The following is an 11857-nucleotide window of genomic DNA, read 5'->3' as shown; positions in this document are numbered from 1 at the left end:
GTCAAACATTCAACTGACAATGGTTTAAAATTCCCTTAATGGAATGAATAATGCATCTCAATCACTGAGTGTTGAAGCCTTCAGGACAATTTATGCTCATAATTATAGGAGCAATACTAGAGTTTTCCATATTTTGTTTAAGCCTTAAAATTCACAGCCTGTTGCGTTTCGCCTAAATCAAAGATCAATCGCAGATGGAGTGTTTTGCTGTAATTTGATGGAGGGGCATGTGCCCAAATTTGTGTACTAAGCATGCTCGTTCAATTAACTTTACTAATAATGCAGATGAATGCATTTAGAATGCTGTAAATTTAAAAAAATGTCTTATGTTGCCAATAAAACTGCGTGAGAGAACCATGTATTTTTAAATCGTTTTTTATTGCGCGATTCAAATGGGTGTTAACACTGCCATTTCTGAGAGTCAGGCTGTGGAGGAAAAAACATTTGTAAGAAGTAATGAAAACATTGCATGTACAAAACTTAGAGTTCTACCTAGCAGCCTTGAAAATCCGAGAGCGCCCATGACTTGACCAATGTATGCGAGCGGGGGTCGTTCAGATTTCCACAGACGCCGCATAATTTTCCAGTGTACCAAGGAGCTGCCTTGATGGTGACCATCGTGATGCCCATCTCTAGTTCCAACTCTGATTCCAGTCCAGCATCTCTCCTCAGGACCACTACCATCTCAGACTTGTCCTGTGCCATGCCAGATGACAGGGACATCCCTAAAGACAAAGTGTAAGGCAAAGGTACAAGATGTCCATTCACCTGTGGTGTGGACAGTGGACTGATTAAGACCAATAACAGGACAGAGAATTATTTTTCTGATGTAATTTTACCTTCACAATGCCATCCTGGATAACAATTGAGAATCCCACAACGAGGATTCGGAAGACCGTAACAAGCCTTGTGCCGCTCCCATCACAGTGTCCATAGTAAGAAATGACGCTGAACCAATTTGGAGAGCTCTTGTTGCAAAGGCCCATCAACTCATAAGGCGTTTGTGGTGCTAAGTTCAGCTGCTGCCCATTGAAAGTGGAGAGCTGCAGGCTGCCTTTAAGTTGACAGACTTCCGGTCCAACACAGCTCCAGGAGCCATTATTCAAAGAACACAACTGACCAGGGTTGCAGGCTATCTTCTCACACAGGGCACCAGCTTGAGGGTGGCACCAGCATCTCTCTGTGCAGTTCTCTCTGTAGTGCTGCTCGTCAAGCTTTAACAAGGAGGGGGTTGAGTAAAATGGCAGTCACTAATAAACGCAATTAGAAATAATGTTTTGTATATAGATTAAGCAGCTACCTTGATATATCTGTCATGAAGCATACACCCACACTGGCTGAACGGTACACATTCACCCCCGTCAAAAACATTTCCATTTTGGCACTGGCATCCACCTGAACACCCATCTGCTGAAGACCCAGGATGCAGCAGGGCAGGACACGAGTTGGAATTGGAGTCAACACAATGACTTAGGCCGCTGCGGTCAGGACACTTGAAAGCTGGTGCGACAAATGAACAAATTTACAACAGGTATATTTCATTGAATTGGATAAAAAAAGTTTCACTCACAGCAAGGACTGCTTTCTCTCCAGGAAGTGACAGTTATTCCTTTGGCCTGGCAGGCTGCTGTGTAGCCTTCCAGCGCTAGACATACAGCTTCCATATAGGTTGCCCCACCACAAATGGCTCTGAGACACACGTCTATGTATACTTGGGGTTCAACACCCCCATACCGGGTGTGATTGAACTCAATACTTGTGATCAAGAGAATGTCACAAATTGATTTGGCCTTTGAAGACCAATCGCACTGACCACAGTCCTCTTCACAAACCCCACTGCAATTCTGACCAGCAGAAACGATAGACCAACCATGGAAAAAATCTGCAATATTTTTGGCAAGGTAACCACTTTGTAGTTTAAGGTCATCAGATTTGTCCCCATTGAAATTCCCACAAAGGCCTGATGGTGTGCCATTGTAATCCTGAGGTATCCTCAGCCGGAGATACTTTGTGGAGGAGAGCTCAAGACTGACCCCGGTCACAGACGCAATGGTCAACCTACCACCATCTTTATAAACTTTAAGCAGCTCATTATTGTAAGGCACATGGAAGTCTTCGCCATTTACCTGAAAAGAAACGCCAGTTAATATTCCACAACTTAATTTGACATCAGTAGCTCAAGCTTTAGAACTTACTTGTATTTTCCAAGGTGTTTCTGGATTGATGGTTACCTCCACTGCAGCCAAAATGAATACCAGCTTGCTGACAATGAAAGCGTCATCTCGGCCCTCCTCAAATGTAAGCAGCAGACTGTGGCCATGTAAATCTTTTGGCGAGCGTTCGGACACTAAATAAGTGCAAGCGCCAGAGTGCGTTATAACCAACCCATCAAATGTGATGTAGCCAAACCCCGCAAAAACTTCACATGCGCCATACTGTTGGGGTCTTGGGTCAAAAAGGCCATCACTTGACAAGAAACCCTCAGTGGGCCGGCAGAGTGATGGTTTGCAAGACACTTTCCCCTCATGACAGTAACATGTAAGACAGCCGTTTCTGTTTGAAAAGTAACCAGAAGGGTGGTACTCTCCCTCATATAAGCAACCACAGTCTTCCACCAGTACGCAATGATGATGATTGAGGACATATCCACGGTCACACTGGCAACCCTCCTCACAACCACCTCTGCAGTTGGTTGCAGAGGGAAGTCCATCACACACAGCAGGACATCGAGGTCCACACAGTTCATAGTGGCTATTCTTGGGACACGTCATACCTAGGGAGAAGAGGTGTTCAGAAAAAAAATACCATAGTGGGTAAGGACAAGAAAATGCATTGAAAATATTACAGCAACATTAAAATTTAAAAAGCTTCGGTCCATTATGCTCCACAAAACTCCCAAGTGAGCAATAAACTGTACAAGTCTTATACCTTGAAAAATTTGTACAATATCTATACCAATTGTGATTTTTCATTTACAGTATTAAAAGCTTTATTAAAAAAAAAAAAAGAAGCAATTTACTCACCACAGAAGGTGTCAGTCCTCCAGTTCCCGATAGGCAACAGAGCTGATTGGCAGGCAGCTGCATATGCTGCGATGGAATTGCAAAGTGCCAAATAATGTCCTCCATAAAAACAAGTGTCAGCTAAACAGTTGTGGTAGTACCACTTTGGACTCAAAACTGAAGCACACTCTGAAAAAGGACCAAATTCATCCCCGAGTATCCCACAAAAATCAGTTACTTCGAAACGTTTCCGAGCGTCTGCAGTGCAGTTCGGTCTGGAAGTGCAGCGGGACCTACAGGTCATCGCTCCTCCCAACCTCCAGCTGTGAACGAACTCTAGTGTATTTTGAGCTTCCTCTTCATCCGGCATAATTTGGTCATCATAAGGGTCAGAGTTGGCATTTCCACAGAGACCACGAACAGATGATTCATACGTGCTCGGGAGGACAACCAACACAGTGCCAGTTTTGTAGACGATCACCTGCAATCCCATATCAACATGAATAACTAGCGATGAAGGTGTTTGATAGGCATTGAAATGGCCTGTATGGTGCGAGTATGGCAAAAGCGTTTGCATTCCATTGACCTGAGGACAGAAGAATTGAAAAGAATTGTAATTTCATGGGTAACCCTTAAGTGTAAGGGGGAAAAAAATTACTCACAAGCACTTTGTCAGGGTCATCTTTGCCAACTGCTACTTCCAAATTGTAGATGGACATTGTCAAAGTTAGGCTATGAAATAATCTTTTGTAGCAGCTTGCATCAGAGATAGTGATGGTGAATGGATCAAATCCATTTAGATTGGCATTTGTTTGAACTAAAACATATGCACAGTTGTCCCTAAAGTCAAAATGATGTCCATCAAAGGATGTGAAGTGCAGCCCAGTGACAATACTACAGTTGAGAGGTTTGTCAGCTTCACACATCCTTTTGTTAGGAAGTTGCTTGCAGGACATTCCTTTAGGGCACTGGGATGAACTGCACTTAGTTTCTCCTGGTTTACAAAAGCAAAGTTGCCCACAATCATCTGGGACCCAGAAAGTAGAGTTAAGGCGGTGGTATTTGCCTCTGTGGTCTGCGCAACCACACTGCTTGGGTAGCACGCAGCCCTCTGGACTACTGATGAAACCCGAGTTACAGAAGCAGCCTTGGACACAAGCCTTATGACAGACTCTCTCTTTGAAGTCACAGGTTGGAGGACAGGCTGAGCCACAAGTCGTATAGTGGCTGTTTGGTGGACAGCGAACATCTGAAAAATAATCAGAACAGAATTTAAAAATCATAGTCAGTCTCACAATATATAAAGCTTGATAAGAATACTTACAGAGTGTCAGTTCGGGGGGCAAGTCATCACTTCGCTCTTGACAGATTGCAGAATAGGATGTTGTGGCTTGTGCTAGAGAAGCCTCAGACTTTCTTTGCACAAGGTCAACAAGACAACTTTGATAAAAAGAGTCCGGGTTGACATGAATGTGACAGTGGGCAAATGGACCAGTTGGATCAATAAGATAGTCACAGCGACTTTTCTGACCTACAATGACTCCACTTGGCACATCTTCCATCATTGTAGCGTTACTCAATTTGTTGTTTTCACAACCAGTACAACAGTTATGATCCCCATCAAAAACACGATAAGCTTGAGCAAACTCCACGCTCGTGTTAGCGAGTGCAACTCCGTGCAAATTGGGGGCGTATTCATCTTGAGGATCACCGTTAAAATTGCCACACAGCCCATAGACAATATCCTTATAGATGGGGTCCAGCATTACAATAATGGTGGTATTCCAGTCAAAAAGTACATGCAGTCCAAAGTCAGTCTTCAGTAGAGTTTTGCCCTCTTTGCTTGAAACCTCAATCTTACCCCGAAGTAAAGTAACAGGAATATAATTTACTTCACCATTAACCTGAAATTAAAGAAGACAATCATGAAAATCAGGAAGCAATTACTTACCATTAAGAAACGTAACTTACATATACACTGTCCTTGTCACCAAACTTTATGACAAACCCATATGCTTGAACAGTCACCAGCTGCTCGGAGGACACTTCTTTGCAGTCACTCTTTTTAGACACCATGAAAGGCATCGCTCCACTTGCCGCACCTTTGCTGCCCGAAAGCAGATAGGTGCAGGTACCCTTGACGTCATAGTTGAATTCATCGAAAGTGCGGTAGTGCTGGCTTCCCCAGGTCCAACACAGAGCCGGGCGGCTGTGACAAACTGCTTCTCCATTACTCAGGTGGCAAAGCTCAGATTTGTCACATTTCACCTCACATGAATTGTTGTCTTGCTCTAATCAAAACAACAGTTAAACACTGTAGATCAATGTACCAAGCCAACAGCTGTGATAATACACTTTCCAGTCATGACTCACCATCTTTGTGACAGTCAGCTGTTCCATTCAATACCACACAACTGTGCAGTGGGGGACACTTGTGTTCCTCGCAGATAAGTGGAGGTCCACAAGTGCAGTTCACAGTACAGTTTTGTACAAGTTTGCTTTCAGAGGCCTGCGCGCAAAAGAAATGCAACAAAAAAAAAAAACTGTTGATTAGAACGACAACATGCTTACCAAGGCAAGTACTAAAATTAGGGCTCCATGATATTGGAAAAATATGCAATATCGGTGTTAAATATTGCGATATTTACCATATACAGAATGAAACAGGATATTTTTCATGCGGTAAAATAAAATATAATTTATTCTTAGCCAATTGTAATAACTTGCACATTTCATATACATTTAAAAAGTTAGTGTGAGTACCGGCTTAGATACTGATCACCTATTGGATGGCGATGCACATCTAAAATTCAAATAAAAGCATACACCAGCCTTTAAATCATATTGCTCCTCTTTGCGATACATCGCAATAGCCAATATTGCGATTAAATTTGTTTTAATATATTTTTTAGCCCCGATAGAAATGCATAGATTCTTTTAAGTCAGTATTACTGGTTAATCACAACCTTAAACCTCCTTCCTTCATGCATGCAGCCACATTGCTCAGCTGGCACACATGCATGGCCATCGTAAAGGTGATTAGCATCACATTGGCATCCTTCCTCACAGCGTCTGGGACATTGAAAGCTGATCTCAGGACAGAGGGCGGCGCAAACATTGGCACATTGGCTGAAGTTGCTGAACTGAGGACAACTTTGCTCTATACAAATATAAATGAAGTCAGTCAGACAGTTTGTTGGTCTTTCAAAGAAAAAAAAAAGTTAAATTGTTGGGCGTACCACAGCCTGTGATGTTCCTCCATGGGCCAACATTGACACCAGCCACTTTGCATGCCGCTTCATACACTTCTAAAGCCTCGCATAAAGCTTGCTTTGCGCCCTCTGCAACACAGAGGTTATTTAAGCAGTGGGTGTAATATTTCTGAGGGCATGTTGAATTGTGACATGTGGCGAACGGGCCCATAGGCTTGGTAAGAAGGCCGCAGTATAGTTCAGAGGTATATTCCGGCGCAGGGGATCGACAACGTTGGCAGGTGCTGTCACATGTTTCGCTGCAGGAAGATTCTGAGCCTGACGACTTCCATGATTCCACAAAGATGTCTGGGTTGGAGACCACAGTGCCATTGGGCAGCTGTATGTCATCTGAGGGATCATCATTGTAGTTTCCACACAGGCCACATGTTGACTGGTGATAAAGCTTTGGTAGCTTGACCTCTACATAGTTGCGAAGGTCAGAAATAATCTCTACCAAATGTCCAGCCTTGATAGTCCTCCTCTCATTTTTCTGATATACTGTTACATTGTTGCCTGAGAATGGGATGTTCTCGTAAACGTCATTAACCTAAAAAAAATAAAATAAAATTAAGCAGTGAATTGCAGGTGGTCCATCAAATAATTAAATGTAATTAGTAATTAGATTGATGACATCACTCACTTGGATTTTTTCAGGATAAGCAGTAGACAACTTAAAAGTCATATTATTGACTTGTAGATAAATCTGTCGGCCTTCACTGTGGTTACCATTGATTGTGATCAAAAGTGGCTCCACAGTCAGGTTCTTGCATGTCTGAACCAAAGTGTAATTGCATGTACCATGAAATTCCAAAAACCCTCCATCAAACGTCCTTAACTGGGATCCATTAATGTAGCAGTTGGCCATTTTAACTTTGGGGTGGCAGCTTTGAATGGCACCGATAAGGGTACACTCTTCATTCTGACTACAGGACAAAGCAACACAAGTCAAGTTTCCACCAGGATGACACAAACACCTTTCCTCACATGTAGACTTCTCTTCTCCTGGTAAAATGTATTCTGCATTTTTGTGCCAACAACCACAGTTGTCCGGATGGACACAGTTCTTTCCACTGTGGACCAAACCTGCTCCACAAAGACAGTTTTCACCAACGTTTGGAGGAACTTGAATTGTCATATTAAGCCAACCGCGGCAAATGTCAGCAGGGGAATTACTCATGTTGTAGCTGGTATTGGCGGGACAGGCATCGTCTGCAGAGATACAGTGGGGATAAAAGTCAAGACAAGGTTCTGGTGCAAGTGAGTAATGTTGCCTTAGTACCATTTAGTGGGAGGTTGGGGCTTATTTAATCAACTTGCACTGCAGTTTAAACAGATTTACGCATGTATTAGATACAATGGATTGTGCTCATGATCGACAATGGTCACACCTCAATTTTCATGCAAGGATAAATTTGACTATTAACACCAAAATTACATTTGGTTGCTATACAAGTGCGGATAACTAATACTCACAGCAAAATTCAGAGCTCCTCCAGGCGTCAACTGAAGCCTTGTGATGAAGGCAGACATCAGCATACTCTGCCAGGGAACGGCACACTGCAGGCTGCACATCTCCATAAAGACACAGGTCACTGATGCAGCTCTTGTAAAAGCTGGAGGGGTCCACTTTGCTATGACAGTGTCTGAATGGTCCATTAACTTCCAGAATCTTTCCACAAGCCGCTGGGTCAGCAAAGCGGGCCGAAGCCTCAGATGAACAATTTGGACAGTTTCCACCTAGACAGCCTTCCACACAGCCGTGATTCTGTCCTTGTCGCCACGCTTTCCCAAATTGTTCTGGAGTGAGATGCTCCTGGGTGCCATTCACTGTGAGGTCATCAGCAGGATCAGAATTGAAGTTACCACACAGGCCGCAAGTAGCCTTTGCATATTTACTGGAGAGACCAATGACTACGATCCCTTCTTTGCTAATACTTAAAAAGAAAAATGTTGAATAGACGTAATTGTGCAGCCCCTTTGAAAACATCAATGTAGTTCCGTTGGCATAAAATGGCATGTTCCTCCTTGTGCCATCAACCTGCAGGGGAAGGTGCCAAAAAAAAAAAAAAAAATACATTAAGTCAACACAATACAACAAAAAAATACTTGACTGCAAGTGGCAGGCAAGGCATAGTTAAGACTTACCTCTATGCTCTCTGAATTGTTGCTGTCCAGTTGCATTTGTTGGTCATTTATGCTGAGCAAGACCATTTGTGCTGACTGATTATATGCATCTGCCTGCACATCAACTTTAATGACATCAAGATCTGGATACTGTTCACAGATGCCCAGTAACTGATACCGGCACGTGCCAAGGAAATTATACTCGCGCTTGTCGAAGGTGAGTACACGATGACCACTGTAGCGGCACATCTGATAAATGCGCTGTACACAGCTTCTGACTCCATCCTGAAGACCACATTCCTCATCATCGTCACAATAAGCATCATGGCAAAGGATCTGGTGCAAATCGGGGTCACATATACACTGTCGAGTACATGACTCATCAGCCCAAAATGTCTCGTTGCTGTGGTAACGAGCTCCTTTGTATGTGCAACCACACTGAGATGGGGTGACGCATGTGTCACCATCAAGAAGAAAGCCAGGGTCACACAGGCACCCTTCCACACATCCTACAGTGCAGGATGGATTTTGGTGGGCCTCACAGGTAGCAGGACAGGCTGTCCCACAGGATTCATAATGGCTATTTGCTTGGCAGACGAAACCTGAGAGAAGTGGGTGCGGAGAACAGGCACACGATTCATATTAACATCAAGTTTGCACTTTTGTCTTGACAGTTTAGATTCAGATAGGCATGCCTATAACGCAAGACAAACTATGTTTTGTATTTAGTGGACGAAGATAGCGTCCTCAAGAATTGAATAATGGAGGGTGCATACAGTACAACTGTAGAACAGACTTTAAAAAATTTCACAATGCAAGAAAGTGCCACATGGAGGACCTGACTGAGCAGTTGTGGTGAAATGTCGATGTCAAATATACGATTAGAGTGGGCTTACTTTTATTCTCTGTGCATTGCCAAGTTTTGCTAAATACACAGTGCTGCCCCCTGGGACAAGAGGCCACTCTACAACACTGGGTTGCAGTGGAGCAGCAACTACATTGCTTGGTACAGTTTACATTTCGCAGAAATTCCCCAACCTGTAGAGCAAAAAAAAAAAAAAAAAAAATGCATGTTGCTGTACATTCTACAAAAGCCCAATGAACAAGCAACAGGACTTATTGTAATCAGGATATTATCCAAGCCAATTATCGATCAGGTGACAGACAAATATCAAATACATGGCTGCTTTTCTACACCACAAATTTCAATCTGTTCCCGCAGAAAAGTCTAGCAACAAAAATTAAGTCAGTTCTCATGAATTGATAATCATCGTTATCTTGATCAAGGTAAAAAAAAAAAAATGCAATTGCTTGCCTTGTAGTGCTGCCCAAGGTAGAAACATCCACATTGATCCGGTCTGATGCAGCCATTCCCACTCTGCACATATCCAGAGTCACACTGACATCCCTCATTGCAAGTCGATGGACAAGGTACATCAGAAAATGTAACGCAGGAGTCAGAACATGCACCAACACATATATTGTAGTGGGAATGCTCAGGGCACGAAAGTGCTGTGGGAGAGAATTTGATAGAGAAGGTGTGTGTATTATATGTGGGGGTGAGGTGTTACAGGTTCTTACATGGCTGCATTAATCATTGAGGCAAATTTTGCCGTTAATGTTTACAAATCTGGGTGTTATCATAACCGCTCTATAAAATGTGAAAAAGCTTACCACACTTTTTTCCCCTCCATGGTTTGACCTCAGCTCCTGCATCCTGGCAGGCAAACGTGTACTGCCTCAAATTGTCACAAAACAATTCAGTGTTACTTGACATGCACAAATCATTCACGCAGTTCTGGAAAAATGGCATTGGGTCCACTGTTGAATGGCAAAAGCCAAATGAACCTCCAGGAGCAAGCAACATGCCACAGAGGTCATCTGATTCAAATTCCTTCATTGAGTCGCATAAAAAACAGTCCTGGCAGTCAACAGAGCAGTTTGTGCCAGTGGGGGAAGAGCACCGGGATGATGTACGCACAGAGTCATCTGACATCATACTTCCTTGGTCATCTGCAGCAAGAGTAGGGCCATTTTGACACAAGCCACAAAGTCTTTTGGGCGTGGCTGGAATCATCAATTGTATTAAATTAGGTTCTCCAAAGATGACCACCGCACTCTCGTCTGAAGCGATGATGCGCATTAGCGAGCCAGAAACCAGGACTGCTACACCATTCATATAAACAGGTAGGGACTTCACAACACCATCGATCTGAAATCAACAGCACAATTATTAGTATTAGGTGGAAACTAAAAAACGAATTTGGAGCCATTTACCTTAACTTTTCCAAAATGCTCTCTAGACAGAGTGACATTCATTTCATGGATTGTAAGGTGCAGCTTCACACCATGGACAGCAACAGTAAGCCCAGGTTCATCACACAACTTTAATAAGAGGTAATGCAAATTTCCCATGTTGAAATCAAAGCGATGTCCGTCAAACGTCCGCAAGTGTCTGCCACCCATGATGGTGCATTTCAAATGTGAGGCACGGCATGCACGACGGCCATGTTGAATCACACACTGTGTTCCAGCTGGACATGTGTGGCTTGTGCATTGCACTAGATTGCGGCCCACACACACACAGGACTGAAGGCAGTTCTCGTCGGGGTAAAGGTTGTCATGAATTTCATAGTAAATACCATTATAACTGCAGCCACATTCAGTATTTGGTACACATTCCCCACCACTGTGGAAAAACCCAGGCTGGCAATAACAGCCTTCCTTGCATCTTTTTGAAAGAGGACTTTGGTTTGGGGCACAGGCAAACATGTGAGTCGAACAGAGGTGGTATTCACTCTTAGATGGGCAGGTGACAGCTGAGGAAGAGAAGGTCAGTAAAGTAAACACTCCAAATAGGAGTCCTAAAATGCAGGATTATACATTATTACTTACAACAGAAGTTGGAATCTCGCCATTCATGCACTGCAGCGCCCATTTCTTGACAGACTGCAACGTAGCGGGACAGAATCTGGCACAGTGTAGTCTGGTTACCATTGCAGAGGTCATGAACACAGTTATCATAGAAATCTTGTGGGGCCACTGTTTTGTGGCAGCTCTGGAATGCCCCCTCAGGATCTATTAACCGCCCACAGAAATCCTTTCCCTGATAAAGATTCTGCTCTCGAGGCCTGCAGCCTGAGGTGCTCATGGGCACATCCCAACATTCCTGTTCGGGGCTGATTCTCCAGTGTCTGATGCTTTGTGTAATATTAAAGTAATCTGTTAGCAGGTCATCCTGTAGCTCATCATTAAAGTTCCCGCACAATCCACACAGACTACCAGCGTAGACCTTGGGCATTGTGACAGTCAAGATGTCTGGGCTGTATGTCACAACAACACCAAAGTCTGTTTCAATACACGTCGACTGTCCCTTCAGGTAGAGCATTACTTTGCCTTTGCTCAAAACTGAAGGAAGGGCCAGCAGCAAACCGTTCACCTGAAACAGTTTAATTAATTAAATGCCAAAAACTATTA

General features: G+C 43.4%; 1 protein-coding gene across 1 annotated transcript in view; it reads right to left on the bottom strand.

The window, feature by feature from the left end:
- Positions 1-359: 359 nt before the first annotated feature.
- fcgbp (Fc gamma binding protein) overlaps positions 360-11857 on the bottom strand; it is a 16882-nt gene continuing 5384 nt past the window's right edge. The window contains exons 6-26 of the mRNA XM_088307500.1: positions 11276-11819; positions 10658-11199; positions 10055-10592; positions 9696-9892; positions 9277-9418; positions 8402-8982; positions 7730-8294; positions 6897-7465; positions 6242-6803; positions 5969-6162; positions 5376-5511; positions 4974-5293; positions 4327-4906; positions 3665-4251; positions 3024-3588; positions 2196-2773; positions 1571-2126; positions 1301-1500; positions 840-1214; positions 493-768; positions 360-426 (exon numbers count right to left, since the gene is read on the bottom strand). Of these exons, the coding sequence (XP_088163626.1) occupies positions 493-768; positions 840-1214; positions 1301-1500; positions 1571-2126; positions 2196-2773; positions 3024-3588; positions 3665-4251; positions 4327-4906; positions 4974-5293; positions 5376-5511; positions 5969-6162; positions 6242-6803; positions 6897-7465; positions 7730-8294; positions 8402-8982; positions 9277-9418; positions 9696-9892; positions 10055-10592; positions 10658-11199; positions 11276-11819 (8607 nt within the window). The 3' untranslated portion in view covers positions 360-426. The remainder of the gene's footprint in view (positions 427-492; positions 769-839; positions 1215-1300; positions 1501-1570; positions 2127-2195; positions 2774-3023; positions 3589-3664; positions 4252-4326; positions 4907-4973; positions 5294-5375; positions 5512-5968; positions 6163-6241; positions 6804-6896; positions 7466-7729; positions 8295-8401; positions 8983-9276; positions 9419-9695; positions 9893-10054; positions 10593-10657; positions 11200-11275; positions 11820-11857) is intronic.

Source organism: Idiotropiscis lumnitzeri, chromosome 10, assembly GCF_059441095.1.
Source record: "Idiotropiscis lumnitzeri isolate Australia: NSW breed Sydney's pygmy pipehorse chromosome 10, RoL_Ilum_1.0, whole genome shotgun sequence".
NCBI lineage: Eukaryota > Metazoa > Chordata > Actinopteri > Syngnathiformes > Syngnathidae > Idiotropiscis > Idiotropiscis lumnitzeri.
This window is presented reverse-complemented; position numbering and strand designations above follow the sequence as displayed.